This window comes from Sander vitreus, chromosome 6 (assembly GCF_031162955.1).
Source record: "Sander vitreus isolate 19-12246 chromosome 6, sanVit1, whole genome shotgun sequence".
Classification (NCBI taxonomy): domain Eukaryota; kingdom Metazoa; phylum Chordata; class Actinopteri; order Perciformes; family Percidae; genus Sander; species Sander vitreus.
Window position 1 is genome coordinate 11,615,295 of NC_135860.1, and position 22,516 is coordinate 11,637,810.

Genomic DNA, 22,516 nt, shown 5'->3' on the forward strand with positions numbered 1-22,516 from the left:
TGACTATTATTACATTACTATTGGAAGATGTGACCAAATTGCCATTATATTGTATGTGCACTGGAACATAGCTGAATTCAGCTGTATTTCTTCAGTTTGGTGTTTGCTATTTAACAACCAAGACATATTGCAAGTAAAACCAGATCAGGCATGTCAGCTAACATTCCTGACATCATGATACAGGTTAAAATATGGACTCTGTAAAATGTAAAGTACATTGAAAGCTGGTTTTCAAGACTTTGCATCACAGTGGGAAAAATCTTTGAATTTTGCTCATCTGTGCTCGTCACCGATCCAGAATGAAAAAAAAAAAAAAAAGCACAATGTTAAGTCTGAGCTAAGGAATGGACACAGATAATATACTGTCATTTGTACAGCAAATATATCATTATACTTCAGTCAGGCTGCTCATGATTTCACCTCCGGCATCTACAATTTCATTACAGGTCTGTGTGTTTGGTGTGTTCTCAGTTTCAATGTTTGGCAGCAGGTACGATAAATGGCACTCCCCTAAAATATCAGCTCTCAAGATTTGCTAGGGAAAAATCATGTATTTATCAACCGGTTGACTATCTCAGAAAAGGATTGAAGAGCAGCTAGATTGTTGGCACTGGCTTCTTTTTGCTCTTCAGGAGCCCTCTATTTCTTGATGTGCTTCTCACTCGGCAGAAAAGCTGCCATTTCAGTTCCTCGCACAATCATCAGAATTTCTCCCTCCATGACATGAAAACAAACTAAGACTGAGTGCCTCTGCGTGTGTGTGGTTTCAACCCCCCCCCTGTCAGCAATCACTGGGTGAGAGACAGCCATAAACTGCGCTTTAGAAGCCTATAATGGGCTACTGCAGCGCTGGCAAAACTTATATCATATTATGCCTCTTCCCATTTAGACATAAATGGATCATTATTTTCGATAACTATACAGCAAGTGCTGGATAATTTCATTGCATTACTTGCCACTGCATAATGCTGTTCTTCAGCTAAATCATCATAAATCTTGCCGTATCCCTGTTATCATTGTATTTAATTACAGCACAAAACCAATCAATAACAATGTCTTATTTTTATTGGAACATTAGGGTTGATATATACACACAATTCTATTTCATTCTGCCTTCCACCAACATTAGTGTATGTGTGACATAGAGAAACGGAGCGGTTTGAAAAGCTGTACGCCGACATGTGCTGAGTGGGTCTGTATATTTCTCAGCAAAACTCATAACGTTTGTCAAAAGGCAGTAGTAGCAATTGACAGCAGGACCTATAAAGTCCATCCCAACTGAGGGGATGGGGGCAATACCCTTGTGTCATAAATTGATGGACGTGCAAAAGTGTGAAAGCTGAAGCATTTTATGATAACGAAAGCAGAAGACATTTAATGGGCCCCCACTTGTCTTCCCCTAATAAATAGGGGCCGTAAATACCCGTCTGTAAACAACTGAGGGTCGATCGTTTTTTCAGTCAGTTTGAAAGACTAATTGAAGGTACATTCAATTTCATCTGTCTATAAACCTTTGATTTATTAGTTTTACACAGTTTGATCAATGTTATTACATTTTCTGCTCAAGAAAAGTAAAATTGTATTACTATAGGACTTTTGTTGAAACTGGCTTCGAAATCTATCAAACTATATAAATAAAATTAGGTAATAACTCCATATGCTTCAATTAGCAAACTTTTAACTCAAACAGTCTATATTCTCAACTAATCTTTCTCTACTGTGTTGCTCTTTCCACAATAGTTTTTAATCTGCCATTTATACAGTTTCCTCCACAATGAACTCAATGGCATGCTGCGGTGACTGGCTTGTCTCCACCATGGTGATTTCATTTCCATCCATGGTGATTGTGGGAACAGTAATGCCCTGAGCTCCCAGAACAGAGGAGGGTAGGATGACAACCTGTGAGGTGCCGTCAATGCCACTGAACTGATCCGACGGGATCATGACCGTCTCAGTACCTCCTTCGGCCCCCTGCAGTACATAGATGGTCTGCACTGAGCCAGAATCAATCTCCCCTGTGTTGGCCAGAGAAGACAGCACCTTGGCCCCCTCCAGCACCTTCTGAACATGGGCAGCCTCAGCTGCATGTGCTTCCTGCTCAGCGTTCTCCACAGGCAGGTCTCCGTGTAGCCGGATGTGTTTATCCAGGTTGGAGCGAGAGCGGAAGGCAGCAGGGCAGTGGTGACAGGGGTAGGGCTTCTCCCCACTGTGGGTGCGGGCGTGCTCGGTGAGCCGGGCGGCCACGCTGAAACTCTTACCGCAAATCCAGCAGCAGAAAGGTCGCAGGCCGCTGTGTATGCGCTCGTGGTCCTGCAGATGGGGCAGCTGGCGGAAGCGTTTGCCACATGTGACACACTGGTGGTAGGATGGAGGAGAATGGGGAAAAGTGTAAAACATTTATATATTTAAAAAAAAAAAAAAGGTAAGAGGGTGGCAAAAAAGTACAGATATGTTTGCAACAGTGCCAATCCACAAAACTCTGCTGCAATTAATATTTCCTTAGACCTCTCTTTGTATTTTTCTGCAGATGCAGCACTTTTGGCTGGGGTAGAGGAAGAGCAGAGAGAAAAAGGGTATGGGGAAGACAGATACATCGCAATAATAACGACATAAGTGTGTTACACAGCAACTAACAATTAAGTTAATTATTGGTTAATCTGCCAATTATTTCAATTAGATTCGATTAGCTGTTTAGTCTATAAAACATCAGAAAACTGAGAAAAAAACTGTCCTACAGCTTAGGGTGATGTCCTCAAATAGCTCATTTTATCCTCCCAACATTCCAAAGCAATTTAGTTTACTTTCATAGAAGACTAAGAAAACCACAAAAATGTATAATTAAGAAGCTGGAACCAGAGAATATTTAGCATTTTTGCTTGATAAATGACCCAAACGATTGATTATGAGAATATCTGCCAATTAATATTGTCTTGATCAACTAATCAATTAATCGTTGCAGCTCTACAAATGTGTATGGGATAGTATAATCAACTACACAGCGGACACCAGAAAGAAATGTTGGCCCTGTTGTTAAAACATTGGCTCTCTGCTTGCTGCCATCTGTGCGCAGACAATGAACTACAACCAGAAACTTGATTAAACTTGAAGCACTACAAAAGAATGACTTTGTTGGGCTCAGTCTAGATTCCCACTGGAGACACTCAGATTGAATCTGTAATCCCTGTTGTCAGTATCTCTGTCAGATATACTGTAATAAAATTACCTTTCCCGTTGAGTTTGCTCTTTATATATTCAGTAAATATAGGCGTTCCTTCAGGATACATAAGATTATTTGATTTAAATTGAAATTCATCCCCACGGTTGAGGACCAATGCTCCTTGAACCTCGATCCTTAGCATGCCTGATAGATATGGCTCAAAGCAAAGCCACAAACGTTAAATCAATTTCTACAGTCCGACGTGCGGTGATGGGCTTGGATGGGTCTATAGTTGATGTCCTGCCTCGTCACCAGAGCAACAGAGAGAGAGGGAGAGAGTCCCAAAATAGTAACAGGCACAGAGGGGAGATGACAGGCCCTAACTCAGCCCTGTCATTAATCACAGGTACAGAGGGAGGGAGGAAACACCCGCAGGACACACACTGCACAAATGGCAAGGGTCCAGAACCAGAGAGATAGCCACAGCTATGAACGGGTGTGACCATGGGGGGTGGGGCAATGCTGGATGTCAATTTGAAAAACAGGTGCTAAAGGGTTTGAAAGTCTTGTATAAAAAAAAAAGGACAAAATATGATGGCTGAAAGAAATTCCCTTTTTACGCACACACACACACACCACCTTTCTTCTTACCTCGAAGGGCCTCTCATCAGTATGCGTCCTCATGTGAACATTGAAGGTGGAATTGTAGGCAAATTCCTTGTGGCAAATCTGACAGCGGAAGCGGGGTCGGTTTTTGGACTTGCCGAGCGTTCCTTGGAAATGGGCCAGCACGTGCTCCTCCAGGGTACTGTTGGAGGTAAATCGGCGGCGACAAGGCCTCACTGGGCATTTGAGAGGTGTCTGGCCCGTGTGGGACAACCGATGGAGGTCGAGGCCCTCCTGGGTCATGCAACGGTGGCCGCATAGGTCACACTCGACCTGAGGGAGGAGGGATAAAGCGAGGAAGGAAAAAGAAACGGGAGGGAGAAGTATAGAGATGAAGAATGGACAGAGGGGGACAATTAATGAAAAGAGAAAAGGTCTGTGTCTTCATGGTCTGACTGAGATGTAACACAACGTCACTGTTTGATCAAAAACAGGCGGGGGGGGGAGGGATCTGTGTGCTTGTTTCATCCTTGTTAAAAACAAATCTGTCAAGATTTAGCAAAATATATGTTTACAGTTGAGAAGTAAAACCTGCTAGAAAAAAAAATCATTTATTTTTCTGTGGTCCCAACCTGTCCAGTGCAACGTCCCCGGCCCTGACCCCGTCCACGACCAGTGTTCTTGTCCTCTTCTGAGGTAGGGCAACGCTGCATGTGAATTTCCAGCACTGACTGGTTCACAAACTGGGATGAACAGTGAAGACACGTTGCTGGCTGCTTGTCTGCAAAGGAACAGTGTCAGGTTTTATACAGGTGGTCATACTCTGTCATCATACTATGTGCCATGCTAATATCTGAAGGTTAATTTGAGCTTGTTGATTGCTCGCTGTCCTTCCAACAATCGTGCAGTGGCAGGTGGTACATATACAAATGGCTGGTGATTCAGATGTAGTCAGTTTTTCAGTGTCAACAATGGTTGCTTATAATGTGAACACACAAGGTGAGTTTGTACGTAATATTGGCATGAGCTTGTGTTGTAATGTTGTAATTAGTGATTTATCAATAGGCCTTTTCCATTGAAGACATTTTGACACATTGAAAATAAGTAATTTGGTCCATAACAATGTCAATTTCCCAGGTCCTATCTTCAAGCTGTTTTTTTCAGTCCAGTCCAAAACCTGAAAAAATTCAATTCACAGTGATATCAAAGTGAAAAAGCTGCAAATCCTAGAAAACTAAAAACCCAGAACCAGCAAGTGTTCAGCCTTTTTTCTTGAAAATGTATTTAAGAGATTGTCAAAATTGTTGCAGATTATTTTCCTGTCAGTTGGCTAATCAATTAAATCAGCTAATCATTTCAGCTCTGGTCAGCTGGTGCCCTAGTTGTATTTTGGCAAAGCAAACCACACTCTCACTGAGTTGCCCTTGAGAACCTGGCTGGGAAATCGCTGACATTGATGGTTCTGCAGTCATGCCAACATCTTGCTAGCAGATTGCTAACCATCTGTGTCTATTCCTGTGGGGGCGACCCACTCTGCTCCCCATTGGGACCCTCTAATTAAACCTTTAATAAGGACAATCTCAGCCTATGGCCCTGGACTGATCAATAGATCAATCGCTCCAATCGTCTCTCTCAGAGGAGCCACGTACTTCTGACCCCTGCTGCACGTCGATTCTTCAAGCTTAACTTATGAGGTTGCCATGCCAAGGCCCCACCTGACTAAGACGAAGAGTCAACATGTCAACCCAATTCATTTATCTCCATCCTTTGTTCCAAATGAGACACAAATCAATACAAATTAATTAACCTAATGCATCAGCAGAACAATGCACATATAACATGGATTTATGTTTGTAAATAAACAAGATAGGCCACCCAGGCAAGGTGATGGGAGCATTTATTGCCTTTGCATTAATCAATAGTAATTCACTGCATGCTGTACTGATATGATACAAACATATGTAATTGGTTCCCATTACAAGCAGGCAAAAGGGCTTGTATCTGATTTCCTGAACTGTTTGCCATATTTGGTCTCATGGAAATGGGGGACACAGTGAAAGCATGGGACACAAAAAGCTGAATTAAAAAAGGATATTAACAGTTAACAGTCCAGATGACTGCTGTATGTTGTTTGTGATGGCTTCAGGTTGCTCCTGCTAACTATAAAAAATAAAAAGGGGAGAACAACATTGTGTCAAGCTGAGCCCTGAACTCTCACCTTGGTGAGTGAGTGAGTGCAGGTCCAGGTCTCTCCTCCGTTTAAAGGCCTCTCCACATTCGGGGCATGGGAATGGATGGCTGGTGTGGAGCAGTCTGTTTAATACACAAAAACACACATATTCACGTAAGCACTTTAACCATTTAGCATACTACTGACAATGATAAGTTTCAAACTTGTTTTACCTGCAAAAAGAAACATGGACAGATAGAAAACAAGACTAGGTCAAAACCTTGTACACGGCTGGACCGTGTATGGTTGGGAAGTCATTCTAAAGATTCTCTATAACTAAAGAAAGTGCATTACGCGCAGTGCCAATGGCATGAAACGGTACACACTTCCTGTCTCCTAAATAGGCGCAGCATATTTCCATAATTTATTAATCTTTTGCTAACTTTAGATATTTACGCAGCTAAAATCCATATTAATCATTACGAAAATGTGTTTTGCTAGGGCGTTCAAGAGCGCTAGTTGACGTTAGCTTATCTGTATTGCCAGATTTCGCTTATTGTTACTGAGACAGAAGCCGGTCTCAAACAAAGCGTTCGGGAGATATGTGGCTTGTGAAAAATTGGTCCAATATTTACTTTGGTGATCTGTGTTAACGTTCACCTCTCCCATTGGAATCAATTCACTCAGGACCTGCCGCTAGTCTCCTAAAGGAGTGTGCCAGTGGCGGAACCCACGTGACACAGATACAGGAAATTACTCCGAATTGGGGGGCGAATGTGGGCAAAAACATGGAAGCTACAAAGATGTTGTGTTTTATTGCTCAGTGTGTTTAAACAGCACGTTGATATCCATTTCAAATATCCAGTTTAAAGCTTTAGATTAGCGATTCTGTTCACGGCCACACGTCATCACTCAGACCAATGGTGGAACTTCATCACTCAGTGACAGAGCAACACAGGGACAGAAGGACAGAGTTTCGGCGGTGTGGTCCAGCCAAAAAAGGCAAAAAACGCCTCATAGAGACAGGCAATAGTCATACAAACAATTATATTACACAGTATAAAGACTTAAAAAGTCACAAATGAAAGACATTAAAAAAAAAAACAAAAAAAACGTAATAAACAGGGGAGAAAGTCATATTTTGGTTTTAAACTGCCACTCTCTTTGTGACTCGTAGGAGGATTTAGGATTCAGGTTGTTTAAGGGGTATTAGCTGGGTGTAAAACGGAAGGAGATAATTAAAAAAATAAACAAAAAATGGCAGCAAACTGGGAGGAGTCCGAGTTAGGACATGAAAGACTAAATTTACACTGGATACAGCCTTAGGGGAGGAGAGAAGTGTTAGGATGCATTCACCTAATGCTGAATCAGGCCTGCTTTCACAGCACGAAAAAATTAAATACTGCTTCTTTGAGCAGCTTCTCATAATCAGAACAAACACGTACGATGTTGAAGTTTAGGAAACAATATTTCATACTGCTACAGTTGCAGTAAACGCCCTTAACTACACGAGTCACTAAAGTCAGTAAAGCAGGATTGCTAGAGGTGATGTGCAAGGACCTCTCAATGCCTGTATAGGAGGGCTGTTCCTGTTCCCTATTAAATAGACAAGAGAAATCAATATTTCAGGGAGAGCTGACCCTGAGGCAGCTGGGAGAATTCAAATTTTGGTCAGGGTCACCTCTTTTCCCAGCCAGATGTTATTTAATGAGTAGGATTAATGCTTAATTAATGTACAGCATTAGTACTACACGTAGGGACACACTGACTAGAGCTAAAACAATATTTTAATAAATTTGTCGATGAAAAGAAAATGTATATGTAAAAATGTTGATAATCACTGAAACTGTTTTGCCCTTTTTTTAAGCAAAAATGGCGAAAACAATTGCTGGTTCCATTTTCTCAAATGTGAAGATGCTGCTTTTCCTCATCTTCTAAAATATGAAATGGAATGTATTTGTTTAGCTTAAGGTTCATTCTTGACCTTGGAAATAAAACAATCTTAACTTAAAGTTTCTTTTTGACGTGTATGGAATGACATATGAGCAAACTTCATCTGCTGATAGACTGTGAGATGCAGTTGAAAACTCTGGAAAAAGCTCACAAGTAGACCTTGACTTTTGTGACTGTTTTGGGACAAAATAATACATTTGAGCCTGTTATTTTATAGACCATACCTGCAAACTCAGAAGAGCTGAAAAAGGTGATACATTTTATGGGTAATAAAAGGGTAATTTACAATAACTTTGAATGCACCACGAGGCTGGCGAGGCGAGTTTGAGGTGAACGCAACATCTGTGTTGTTTTTCCGACAACAGCAGCTACACACTGTTATACGTTCCTCTACAGTGAAATACAGACAAACTTTTACACCATTTAGCTGTCAGCATTTTAACCGTGTTTACTCCAGCTGATAGCTAACGGTAGGCTAACGTTACCTGCTGCCAAGTGTAGTGTTAACTAGCGTGACATGCGCCGATGTTTAGGTTGCCTTTAACGTCTGTTTCGGAGCATCAGAGAGAAGCGCAGGCATTTCAGTGGTACCTAAAAAAGGCACCGAAATCCGTCTTGCAGTTCAGTCCGGTAGATAGCGGTCGTTAACGGTCGTTAAGGCACCGGTGCCATATTAGCACCGAGTCTTGGGACGCCCCCAAATAAAAATTCTTCTGATCTACACGATTCACGTGGATGACATTTTCCCATTCAAAACGGCAATTTTCAGCAAAAAGCAACTAGTTTGCAGGTATGTGTAGACCAATTAATGGTGATTAATCCAAAATGTTATTGGCAGTTTAACTGAAAACCCATAACACTGATTACCTGCTGGTAAAACACACAGTAAAAGCCTAAAGTCAGTGCTTTAACCTTACAGACACGGTTTTATTTTACATTCAATGGGCTATAGCCAAAGCCAAATACACATACACAAACAGTATGTCCTCAACAAGGCAGGACAGGACCAGGCTCTTCCCCCGTCCTGGGTTGTTATCGTTATCATCTTAATTTACTGGGCCTCTGTCTGTCAATCATATGTGGCTGAGGCTCAAGGGCACCCAGACATCTCAGTCAGTGTGCTGGCTACACAGCTTTAAGGTCTTGCTCAGTAGTCAGACACGGCTCAGCTACTACAGCTCCTGGCGAGGCGGAGGTTTATCTAAATCCTGTCCTGGGTTCCGTTAGGAAACATAATTCTAATGTATTTACACCATAAACAGGGCTGGAAATGATTGACTACTGACAATCTCTGGTCTACGTGGGAATCCAGAGGTTTAGAGCTAGTTAGAATGTTAAACATAATGTGCAGCATGATGTGTAAGTTAGATGTGTTGTAGTCATTTCCACCTACACTCCTGCAAATAAAGATGCTGAATAACTGAGGTTACTAAAGTGTTATTGATGTTGTGTTATTACTTGTGATGTTCAAGCTGATCCTCTGTGTTGAACCGTGACGGGCAGTGAGGACAAGAGAAGAGATGAGCCGCTCCCTCATTGTCCAAAGTACACACCTGCATTGAGGGACACAGAAGTCAAGGTCAGTAAATTTACAGCAAGTTATTTACCAAAAATGTTTTTCTTTTTTCAAAATTTTGAAAAGTTTAAAAAGTGTGACAACAAACAAATCAGAATCATTTTCACATAACAAATGTTGATTAACATGCTTAATTTAATGTAGCCTTTATTTTTCTAATTTTTGTATACATGAGATTTTGGAATTGAACCCTTGAAAATGATAGAGACTGTACCGGCTTGCGTCCACGCTTGCGCCGAGGCTGTGTCGATGTGTGAATGCGTTGGTGTCTCTTCAGGGTGGCTGCCTGGGAGAAGCTTTTGCAACAAACATCGCAGATGAAGGGCTTGTTGTCCGTGTGGCTCATGCTGTGGCGCAGCAGGCTCTGGGAGTTAGTGAAGGACTTTGTGCAAACCTTAACAACAACAACAACAACAACAACAATCAGGATCAGTGCCATAGTTGTATTTACAACAGTTTTAAGGACATCTTGTAAGGAAATAAAGTTGCATATGGCTCCATTTGCTCAAATTATAATTTTCAAAACAATTTCAATTGTGCAGAGACACTGGAGAATCTGTCACATATAATGAGGTTCAGATAGAATCTGCCTCAAACCTTACCTAACACTTCAAAAGCATTACATCATCTCAACAATGTCTGCTGCATGGCGTAACTGACATTTCCATCACAGGAAATTATCCCTCAGGCTTTTATCAATTTTGATTAAAAAAAATGTTGATTTGGCACCTTGCACGTAAAAAGCTTTTCTCCGGTGTGGCTGTAGACATGGGTGCGGAGGAAGACACGTCGAGTGAAGGTTTTGCCACAGTAGGGGCAAACATGGGGTAGTGGTGTGCGTGCCCAGTCCTGCAGCAGCTTGGCAGGTGGAGGGTGGTTGGTGTTGTCCGCGTCTGCTGCAGTGCTGGCCTCCAATTCGTCTTTGGTGCCTTTGTTTCCTGACAACGAAAAACGATTCATTAAGGAACAAAAAAATCCGCAACATAGATGCCTTATTTTTTTTACCCAAATGGGCTTTAAAACAAATATTTCCACTTACCTTTGAGTGCACTAATGCCACTTAGGATCCTGAAAGAGGGTCTACTTTTCTTAGGAAGGGGTGAACCTGATTCACTAGCAGAGGCAGGCGAGGAGAGCAGCCGCTTTGAGCTCTGTGGGGTATCCTGAGGCTTAGTGGTGACTTTTTCAACACCAGTTTCAGCTCCATCCGCCACCTCTGTCCCTGACGTGAAGTGGTGCTGCCGGCGATGGTACAGGTACTGGGTGGTGTTCATGAAGGTCTCGTCACATTGGGGGCAACTATGTAGTGGCTCCTTCAGGCCATGGCACTGCTTACGATGGGTGCCCAGCCCTCCCTCGTCGCTGAAGCTCTCCCCACACTGGGTGCACATGAACAAATCAGGCTGTGTGAAACTGGAGGTGACACTAATGGTGGAGGGAGTGGCGTCCTGGCCCTGCTCATCAGTTCTGTTGCTCTGAGCACAAACTTCCTCTGATGTCTCTTCGGGATCCACGACCACCTTTTCTTCGCCTTTCTGCCGGTGTTGCTTGCGGTGGTAAAGAAAAAGTGTGGTGTTTAGAAAGCTTTCCCCACACACAGAGCAGCGGTGCAGAGCTTCCTCAAAGCCATGTTGTGTCTTACGGTGGGCCACTAGTTCAGATACCAGGCCAAAGCATGAGCCACAGTCCACACACAGCAGCACTGGTTCAGGCTTAGGCTTTTTGTTTACCCCTCTCCTCCTGGGAGACGAATCCTCTTGATTCGAGGTCGAGGCGGCCACCTCAGAAACAGGAGGATCACAGCTCTGAGCTGAAGAGGTCTCTGCAACTTGCTGCCTCTCTTCCTCTGCTATGAGATTATCCACTGGTTCTGGTTTAAGGATTTCACATGTGGTTTCATCTGGATTTGAAGTTGTATGGGAGCTCTGAGCTGAAGCGGTCTCTGGCTCAGGTTTTGAGTCGGGGAGCTTGCTCCCAGAGGCAGACTGCTGACATGTCTCTTCCTTACGGTGTTGCTGCCAAAGGTCCAGGCTCTTGAAAAGTTCATCACAGTCCCCACACTGGTAGAGGATTCTAGGCTGGTCTGATGTCACACTTGCACTGACTGCAGCCTGCTTGACAACAGGTTGCACGGAGGAGTGTACTGCTTGGACTTGAGTCTGTGGGGCTGCTTTTGATATATTTATTACCTGTTGCTGCAAAGACAAGGGAGGGGAAAAAGAGATCAGAGAGAAATCAGAGATTATCTTTAATATTTCACTTGTTTCTGTGTACAAAGGAAATGACTCCTCGTAATACTAAACATTGGCTGAATCAAGTAAATACAAACTGCAGAATTTTTATTTTATTTTGTTCTTTCTGGCAGATGAGGGATAAGAAGTCAGTGTTCAGAGGTACTGAGGTCAATTAGAGCAGCATGTTTTTAGAGCCAAGGTTCCTCTGAGAGCTCCAGACAGCCACGATAAGGCTTCAGCCTGGCTGATAACTATCAAAGGCCCATCAGGGTCCAGTGAGTCACTCCACAGGGTTTTACATTTGCTTCCTCAATCTATTTGGATGATAAAAACAGAACATCAAGGTCGAGGTTAAAGACGTCTGAAAGTGTCTCAATTACGACAGTTCAACATGTCTCACATACTCTAATGATTTATGGGCTTTTGTTTTAGCATTCTAGTTATGTTAATACTGAAGACCACCTACAAATGTGGTCTGGCTGATACGATAGCATTCTGATTGCATTTTCTTTTCTTTTTTTACTTCCCTTTTATAAAGGGAAGTAAAGTAAGTAAAGTTCTGATGATTTTGATCAATGGCCAAGTACCTGACAATGTGATCTCATCCTCCTTAAATGTCAGAAAAGTCTCATATCAGTGGTGTTAATTCTTAATCTAATACATGTTTTCCATGTTTATGCTTTTATTTTAATTTTTGAAGGGAGGCTTTCATTATTAAGCTGTAGTTTTTAGTAGAGTGAATTTGTTTAGACATTTGTTGTTTCGTATTGTGATTAATACTAAATGACTGACTGGCTTCTGCGCATCATTCAAAATACAGCTAGATGACTACTCAAAATTATTATGACTTGTGTATTGCTGGGTGGTGTTGAAGCTGTTGAAGAGGATGATACCCCAAACAAAGAATACACATTTGCATACAGTGAATGGTACACACAAGTGAGGAGACTCTAACTCTCTTACAAGGTTTGTCTGCACCCACTTAGCAACTGACCTCACTAAACATTTGGACAGGCTAATTTAAAAGGTGCTGTAAGTAGGATTGCGAAGATCCAGGAGTTAGCCAAAAAAATGTGAACATCGACAACTTCTCAGTCCCTCCCCCCTTTCCGCTAAAGCCCAAAACGGTCTCCTAAGACCGTCCCCCCTGAACAGGGAGCTGTGGATTTTTGCAAATCGCACCACAGGCTGTAGGTGGTGCCAGAGAAGCCAGATTTTTAAATGACCTGCTTCATAGGGTCAGTTTCAGCAAATATGACAGAAAGTTAGTTTTAAGTCTTACCTACTGCACCTTTAATGCTATATAAACCTACCATAATATTTTTTTTTCTTGCTGCAGAAGACTACATCAAAGCTCTCTATTTATTTGAATAATGTATTGCACAGGTTGTGGCGTTTATCTGCTGCTTACATTTTGCTGTTGATTACAATTCATGAAACTACTAAAAGATGTCCCTTATTATGCAACGCCTCTGATTATTATTAGCATTATCAGCGAGGCCGGTAGCAAGCCACTAACTAGTGCACGAAGACTGAATACGCATACATTTTGAGTCTTAGGGTCTAACAACACATGACCATGCAGTTAACGTATTATAATTTTTACAACTTAGAAAAGGATTTAAGCTTTCAGAGAGCAGCCCTAGTGAATTTTATTACCAAACTAAAAAATGCAATTCCTGCAGAAAATGCATGGGAATGCTGAATAGCTGAATTGCTAAAGCTAAACTGGATGAATAGCTTAAATCAGTAAGAAGAAGTTGAAGTAGTGAGAATAGTTGAAAAAGTATGAATGGTTTCAATTAACATAAATTTCATTAAAAAGTTTAATAACACCACTAATATATAAAAGTGAATAATAACTGAAATTATGATTAAGTCTGGAAGACTTAGAAATGCTATGAGAAACAGAGATGAAAATGCGGAAATATGAAATAAATTGTTTGAAAAATCTCAAATGGATTGCACTGCACTGCTGAAAAACTTGGAAGTTGAAATGTAAAACTGTCAGTTGGAAGATGAACTGCATTACCTTATTAAGCCAAGAGCTGAAATACATTTCTAGAAAAGCTGGAAGCTAAACTGTAATACTGTCAAAAGTGGAAGTTCAAATAAATTGACTAAAAAGGCTAAAAGTATAAATACTTTGTATTATTATCAGACATATCCATTGCATAGAACAAAAAAGCATGATCCTAAAGAGCTGAGAGGTGAATATATTGCCTGAAAAGAAGTGGGCTATATACATGGATGAAATCACAAATCACACTAGAGGGAGGGAGGGGGAGAGAGAGAGAGAGAGAGAGAGAGAGAGAGAGAGAGAGAGAGAGAGAGAGAGAGAGAGAGAGAGAGAGAGAGAGAGAGAGAGAGAGACAGAAGGAGGGAGGGAGGGAGAGGGAGAGAGAGAGAGAGACAGGAGAGGGAGGGAGAGAGAGAGAGACAGAAGGAGGGAGGGAGGGAGAGAGAGAGAGAGACAGAAGGAGGGAGGGAGGGAGAGAGAGAGAGAGACAGAAGAGGGAGGGGGGAGAGAGAGAGAGAGAGAGAAGAGGGAGGGAGAGAGAGAGACAGACAGAAGGAGGGAGGGAGGGAGAGAGAGAGAGACAGAAGAAGGGAGAGAGAGAGAGACAGGAGGAGGGAGGGATAGACAGACAAGAGGGAGGGAGACAGAGAAGGAGGTAGACAGACAGAGACAGGAAGAAACAGACAGACAGAAACAGACAGACAGAGAGAAACAAAAAACCGACAGACAGACAGACAGACAGACAGTGACAGAGAGAAACAGACAGACAGAGACAGGCAGACAAACACAGACAGACAGAGACAGAAACAAACAGAGACAGACAGACAGACAGGAAGAAACAGAAATGGACAGACTGACAGAGACAGACAAACAAACAGAGAGACAGATAGGGAGAAACAGACAGAGAGAGAAACAAACAGACAGACAGAGAGACAGAGAGAGACAGAAACAGATAGAGACAGACAGACAGACAGAGAGAAACAAACAGACAGAGAGACAGAGACAGACAGGGAGAAACAGACAGAGACAGACAGGAAGAAACAGAAATGGACAGACAGACAGAGAGACAGAGACAGGGAGAAACAGAAACAAAACAGACAAACAAACAGACAGACAGGAAGAAACAGAAATGGACAGACAAACAAACAGAGAGACAGAGACAGACAGAGACAGGGAGAAACAGAAACAGACAGAGACAGACAGAGAGAAACAAACAGACAGACAGAGAGACAGAGACAGACAGGGAGAAACAGACAGAGACAGACAGAAGTGGAACGCAAAAGATATAGACTAATGTTCATATTACTGCCTGTAGTATTCAAGTTGACTTTCTGTGAAAGGGTTGTCATGGCTACTAATGACCTGTGACCATGTTGATAAACATCCTTTGAAGTCTGTGATGAGATCTCTTTCATCTTTAATCAGGTTAACGACTGTGTCACTTGCTGAAACTGTCACCTGTTGTGCCACACTGGAGCTATTCAAAGACACAGAGCAAGCTCTCAAATAAAGGCTCAGACTGCTAAAACGATAAGGGGTATCAGTGAAATGATGTAATCGTGACCACCACAACGCCTTTGTGAACGCATCAATATAAAATGTATGTGGATAGACTTAAAAATGTGGGCATATCAGCGATTTAAAAAAGTGGATCGCTATGAGTTTCGCTGGGAACTGTGGAGGATGTTTAACATGGCAGCGAATGGAGGAAGATTTGGAACTGTTGTCATTTGGAAGCTCATCGAGCCAAATGTATAACTCAAATCGCATAAATGAGCACATTGGCTGAAACTAGACAAAAAATACCTACATTTTGATGTATAAATTGTGTATGACAAGTAAAAATTGTGGGTGTGAGAGCAATTTATAGAGAAGGGACAAAGAGGCAAACCATGACCTGGTTTAGTGGACCGTTTTAAGGAGACATTTCTGCAACATTCTCCTTTAGTGTTTGATCCTCTCACTTCCAGATACAGGAGACAAAAACTAAGTGTCCATAACACTAAAGCACATTGGTTTTTATGTCCTATCCTTATAGTTCCCTGAATTCCATCACTCATCTAAGAAATGGGAAGAAACATTTGTTAAAAGAGCTCTTTGTCTCCATTTCAGATATAAAAAGCCATTGTTTCATAGCAATGTCACATTATATACACAGAAATTAGTAAAGTGGGGGTAAGGAAGCCATAAGGTCGCCAGGTTTTATAGTGTTTCTCTAGCTGATTCATCTATGAGAAGGCCAATGAGCGATCCATCAGGAGAAAGGGTGGCAATGAGTGATGCATTTCTCATGCTCCTCTTCCCGCTGGCGACTCAGGATGCAATTTGTCTGTCATGAGTGTGTACGGTCCTTTATGGACATGTGTTGAAGACTGTAAGAATGGAAGTTCAGGCACAGGTTCAGACAGCCATGCGCCCTACTGCCAAACGAGAGCCAATGACTGCTTTCAACCCCGAGGGCTTTCTAAAGCTGTTGAAAAAAGTGCAAGTTGCACCAGGACTGAGCTCAATATGTCAAAGTTAACTGGAATAACTTGCCCCATTATACAACTTTCAAATTCTGCAATTCAAATAAACGTCTTTGCAGAATTCAGAAAGAATAGAGCTCAGCATTTCGATGAAATTCATCCCAAAAGAATATATACCAAACAGGAATGTAAAAAATATTAAATTATACAATGCAAAAGTCCACAGACCTCTCAAATTTACTATGAGGCAAAACCATAGAAATACAACTGAATTTACATACTGAAGCATACATGTAGTACCAAGAAGGAAAACCCCAAAGAAAGACAATTTCTACGAAAACTAATTATTCATTGTTATTGTCATGTACCACGTTAATGTGGCATCCTTGACCTCAATCTGGCCTGCGACCTTTATCACGTCATCCCCTTCTGCTCCCAATTTTTCATCTTTACCTATACTGTGATTTATCAAATGTATGCCCAAAATGCAGTACTGACATATTTCTTTTAACCATGTTGCTACTGGACTGTATCATATATATACACAACCTGATATTTATGATATATCAAAGCTTATTTAAAATCTACATCATGCACTATATATTCTGTAAAATAAAGCCTGATTTTAAAGTCCAACACTACATAATCAATCCACTTTTACACCTGTTTGCCTCACTAGTGAGTCATTACTCTGATAAACAATGTGCTAATGTGTTATTTTGCCATTACCCTAGACAGAAAGAAGTTCCAGGTAGCACTTAAGTACTTAAGTTACTGAAAACTAAAGTAAACTGTTAAATAATCTGCAGGCCTTACTACACAGCCATTGTCAATTCATCAGGGTAAAGTTAGAGGTCTGACATATGTACTGGTGCAATGACTTAGTGCCGGATATTTGGTTTAAATAGGTTTTTTTTACCAGTATAAAGTATGCACATGTACTTGTTCCAGCCATTCAAGCCCAAGACATTATATGTAATGTCAAGATCTCCATGTCTACTGACCACTTGACTTCAAAAAGACTTTGAAGAAAACAAACTCGACATTTTACAAAGGTACGGTTTACAAGTCTTCTAACATATAATCTTGTGATTGCTTATGATGATATTAGTTTTTACTTAATTTAAGATAATTTTGGAAACTCATACGGCGCGTTTATGCATCTCAACTGAACATTGTCAAAAATAAATCATCATTGGCATTTATACCCAGTTGCCAGTATATTAGGTACACCTAGCTAAAACTAATTCAGTGGGGTGTATATTATAGCTGTTTTTCATTCCCTAATAAGCACTATTCCTATCTTAGCAAAAAAACACCTACTGGTTATTCTATGACTTAACATATGATGTCAGTGTACACCTAAATCAGATATTAATACACAGCAACCCCTTGAAATGAGTCGGTAAATCTTTGCAAACAACTCAATGTTAAGTGCTCTGATCAAGGTCACCATTACTATGATGAGTAGCAGAACATTGTCAATTTATTACTAAAGTTATACTTGTCACTTCAATATCATTCTCCAGATCGGAGTCAGAGGCTTTTATGCCATCACACTGCTGGTTGTTTCAGGCTACATTTACATTGCTACGTTTTGGTTTTTAAGTGGAGTTTTGAGCCAAAAGCGAACTCTGTCAAACCGCATGAACATTCTTGTATACTGGGCATGCGCGTACCGGGGTAAACAGGAGGCAGCATGTATATGGTAACGTTAGTAGCTTAGTCTCAGAGAGCAAGACGTAATGAGCCAATCAGGCAGCGAAACATTGGCGTCAGTGTTGCCAAAGGTCTCCGTTTGCGGCCGTTGAGACTGCAACACAACACCGAAGATTCCAAACCAAAACAGAGTGTTTTCAAATTTCTACGGTTTAGGGGCCAGAGCCGTGTGAATGTGAGGTGTAAAGGTAGCAAAAAATATTTGTTTTTAAACCAAAACGTAGCAATGTAAATGTAGCCTCAGGCCAGACCAACATAATATTGATGTTTTTTGGTTCTATTCCCAGCTAAAACAAGATAATGATAAAAAGTGGAAACTGTTGACTGTGCCAGTATTTACCCGAGTCTGCAGCAGTGGAATAGTGACAGCGTCTGTTCCAGGTGTTTCCGTCTGTTCATCTTCAGCTGTGCACGTCAACTGGTGCTCGAGCACCTCTTCCAGGGTGTTGAACTCCTGGTAGCAAGGGAAGCACATATAGACTGACGAACTCTCCATGGCTGCCAGGGGAATAGAAATCAAAAACATTTCATAAGAAACGCAGCAATGCAAAACTGATTTGGATAAAGGTGAAACAGTTTACAAAACTCAGCATGCTTAGAATATGAAAGTAATATCACAACGTGAGCCTTGCACAGATGCCTACCCACCAGTACATTACATTTGAAGTTAGGTTGTGAACATTGCCCTCTCCTGATGAAAAGAAGAGCCTGCATATATTATTAACAGCTTGGACACAGCGCCAGAAGGGTAACCCTGGGGTTGCCAGGATGACTCACCATGAAGCTGAGCCTGGGCTAATTGTTATTTTGACCATGCAGTTTGTTGCTCAGGTACAGACCATGCCAAGTCTCTCTCTCTCTCTCTGCCATTTCATGGGCCGGGCACACGTTAAACTCCAACATCAATTAGATATGTGCTGTAATTGGACCCACTGGAAGTGCAGTCTAGCTCATGCTGCTGCTGAATGTAGCTTTAATCAAACACAATGTCTGCAATCCTTCCCACTCACTGAATAACAATCAGACCTCATACTGCAACTGCAGATACACAAAGACATCAATGTGACACACCTTCTAGTTGATCATTTTAATTGGCACATAAAGCTATGATTTAAAGGATAAAGCTGCCGATATTACATATTTGTGTTATCATCGACAAATCCCATAAGACCAAAACAATGCTGTTAGTCTGTCTCTTAATGCTTTCCAATTTCCCAGCATGTCTGTGTGACACTCAGCCACAAGCCCATGTGTTCCTATTGTAAATCTTTGAAAATGAATCACACAAACACACACACATACATATATATATATATATATTCTTTTTTTTTAAAAAGGCACCTTGTCCAAGGTGGGGGCTGTTTGCAACTGCAGATTTGGTGATTTAGTGAGTATTTAAAGCAACAGGACGTGTTTGTGGGATCAACTCATAAATATACTACAGTAACCACATTCATTGTAATGAAGTAACATGTCACTCAGTACAATGTTGTGACTCACTGATGTGTTTTAACAGTTCTCGGACAACAAGGAAGGTCTATGAGACTTTATCAGGCATTTGCTACACAGGCAATACTTAAGTGATACGGGTCTTGCTTATAGTACAAAAAGAAAGAATATAACCACATAATTTAAACAGTCAATTATGGCATAATAATGCCCCACTGCACCCTGTAGGGATGATAGTCTAGTGAAGTCTGTGTCTGTTTGCGCCCTTCTTCTCAGCAGAAGCTACACTGTCGTCTGGGTACAGATGGTCAGATTCGTGCAACACTGCTACAACCTCCGTCTGGCAGTAACATTAAACCATCAGATGAGAGGTGGTCTGCATCTGCTTTTAACTATTTACCTGCAAGCACTAGTTGTAATTTGCTTTTTACAATGTACATTTAATATTGAGCCAGGTGGTACTTTGACTCGATGACACTGTAAATGAGGGTCGCCCCTTAATGATCTCTCGAGGATAAATAAAGGTTGAATAAATTAACATCTGTCTAAACGCCATGAAAGTTAATCAATATGTCATTGAATAACTTTCATGCATGACAGGATAACCTAACGCTAGGCATGAGTGTTTACTGCAGGGACAATGTCAGCCCGATAGTGACTCACAAGGGGACACGGGGAACGAGAAACAATACCAATCACTCCTAGTTTATGCAATCGTCGACTAATAACAATCCTCATGTTAGCTCCTTTGACTCGTTTTGCTTGTGGTTCTGACCCGAGCTCGCACGACCGACAGCAACTCAACAACGACTCAAAGCTAACGGTTAGCAGCAAACGGTGTTATCTCTGACCAGTAACGTTACTGTGTTGCTAACATGCAACGATGGCCATTTTTCTAGCAACATTGCTAACGTGCCCCCGGCGTGGTAGCTAGCTGTCTTGCTAGCTCGGAAGCTAATAAAACAACGGTCAAATCAGTCCTTGATAGCGGGTGCAGAAACCAAATAAGCCAGCGACTAGCTAAACCCCTTTTACCACTTGGACCAGTGGTGCTTACTTTCTAGTACCAAGGAGAAGAAGAAGAAAAGACCGAAGAAGGAGGGCGGGATACGCTTCTTCGGTGGTATAATGGCGGCGACAGACTAAAAGTTAACATTAGCTGTCTCCCCCCGTTGAAAACCTCCATACATAAATATCATTGTGAAATATGTCACCGAAAAAGTAGCATTCATATAAAATAAGTAAAATTAATTCAACATAACTCACCGCACTCGGACGTTAACGGTCAAGGAAATAGAACGACAACTTCAGTTTTTTCTGCATGTTAGAAGACTCGATCTGATTGGCTGTGTAGGTCACTTCATAAACCAATAGTATTCGACTACACATGACACTGGGGGAGTTTGTAGTCCAAAAGCCCGCCAGTATTGAAGCAGCAGGGTCAGTGCAGTCCAGTCAAATATACTGTACTTTACTCGAGTATTTCCATTTTCTGAAACTCTGTACTTACACTCATCTATATCTGAGAGGGAAATATTGTACATTTTACTCCACTACAGTTATCTGTTAGTTAGCCTACTAGTTACTACGCAGATACAGGTCCAACACAGCCTATAAAATAGGCTAATCCATTCTTATAGATTAGATACATTTACATTTTATACTGTAAGTAGCCTACATTTTACTGATAATAGCATAGCCTACTTATATTAGGAATCATTTTAGGTCATACCTTCTAGCAGTGTGTGCTACTGCTGTTGTTGTCTATGCTTATCCTAATTACCGATATAAGAAATAATAGTACAAAACACTCCCAACTCAAGGTCCACTTACTAGCTTTTTGTTTTTACATGCTTTTGAACCGTATCACAGGGTCATTATCCTTGGATTGGAGTTTGCTTAGTTGTTATGGACACAGATCTGCTGACATGAAAGCTGTTATGTAAACAATTCATAACTCGCTAGGTATATAGAGGTAAAGTCCCTTCACTTCTGGTGGACCTCATGGGACATATTTCGGAAAAAGTATGAACGTAATGAATGGGGAAAGACAAATTATTTTTTGATTCCGTTTTAATTGGTCCATGGATTACACAAATGATATTCTTTAATTTAAAGATAATTTTGCAACTGAATAAAGTCAGCAATAACGGCCTCATATAACTTCAACTGCACTTGAACATCCACAGAGGTTTATTAAATCTACCCTATAGGCTATAGCTTTACACTTATCAGATTTACCCTCCTTATATGGGCTATAGGCTACAGAAGTCAGTCATAGTATAGCCAAAGAATTTCTAATAAGGGCTAGACAGGCTTTGGTATAGCACAATCCACTCATTTCCCAGAATTACACAGTGCCCTGATGTACCCCATTGGTTGATTGAGAAGATGAGCAGCTCCTCCAGACTGCTTAAAGGACAATTCCAGCGCAAAACGAACCTAGGGGTTAATAACAGATGTGTACCCACTCAATCGCTCTCTGGGACATGTTTTCATGCTAATCAAATGTGTTTGTAAGTTGAAAAAAGCTAGCGCGGACCGCTGATTAGCGTACAGCGCTAGTATTCGGGGCACAGGGAAAGTAAAAACAAATCGCTATTTATACCACTAAAAAGGCTCAAAATATCACCACACTTCAACGGTAGCACAATGAGGGTCCCTAAATGTTAACCTAAGCATTAAGAACATTGTAAGTGTACAGACAGTTTATTAAAAAGATAGTTTATAAAGACAGTAGCTCCGAAGACGACGGCAGCCTGTATACGAGAACGCAACTGTCTTTATAATCTATCTTTTTAATAAACTGTCTGTACAAAATTAGAAGTGCACCATCCGGGTACTCGTAGTGCACTGCATTGACCACACTTCGACAATGTGAGCACACTATGTACTCAAATAGCTAGTGTAAGTACAGAAGTGTGCGATTTGAGACACTAAATTATGTCTCTAGTTGAGTTTTTCAAGACAATCTTTCATTACAAATCATTAGTCACCCAGTATCACAGGATTTCTTCTGCCTACACAATAACATTGCCCTGCTAAAACTTTCAGTAACACTTTACTTGAAGATATCTACATAAGTGTCATAACACAGTCATGACACATGAACCCTAACTCTAACCCTAACCATAACTTGTCAAGACAAAAACCGAATGACACTT

General features: G+C 41.2%; 1 protein-coding gene across 4 annotated transcripts; it reads right to left on the bottom strand.

Moving 5' to 3' along the window:
* Window positions 1–1,047: 1,047 nt before the first annotated feature.
* Window positions 1,048–20,697, bottom strand: znf574 (zinc finger protein 574). Of its 4 annotated transcripts, none has more exons than XM_078252527.1 (10): window positions 20,619–20,697; window positions 18,244–18,401; window positions 10,502–11,657; window positions 10,192–10,400; window positions 9,677–9,856; window positions 9,345–9,439; window positions 5,982–6,076; window positions 4,396–4,544; window positions 3,809–4,096; window positions 1,048–2,355 (listed from the first exon to the last, which is right to left on the bottom strand). In XM_078252527.1, the coding sequence occupies exons 2-10, from the start codon at window positions 18,397–18,399 to the stop codon at window positions 1,756–1,758; spliced, it is 2,928 nt and encodes a 975-aa protein (XP_078108653.1). In that variant the 5' UTR covers window positions 18,400–18,401; window positions 20,619–20,697; the 3' UTR covers window positions 1,048–1,755. The 4 variants fall into 4 exon arrangements, with proteins under 4 accessions (XP_078108653.1, XP_078108655.1, XP_078108652.1 ...); XM_078252529.1 differs by lacking the exon at window positions 20,619–20,697 and adding an exon at window positions 18,681–20,414; XM_078252526.1 differs by lacking the exon at window positions 20,619–20,697 and adding an exon at window positions 18,563–18,671.
* Between the last annotated feature and the right edge of the window lie 1,819 nt (window positions 20,698–22,516).

Coding starts and splice junctions, on each gene's coding strand:
- znf574 (XM_078252526.1), bottom strand. CDS start 18,617: ATGCAGGCTCTTCTTTTCATCAGGAGAGGGCAATGTTCACAACCTAAC. Junction 11,658..18,243: donor TTCCACTGCTGCAGACTCGG/GTAAATACTGGC, acceptor TTGTCTTTGCAG/CAACAGGTAATAAATATATC. Junction 9,440..9,676: donor GCAAGCGTGGACGCAAGCCG/GTACAGTCTCTA, acceptor CCCTCAATGCAG/GTGTGTACTTTGGACAATGA.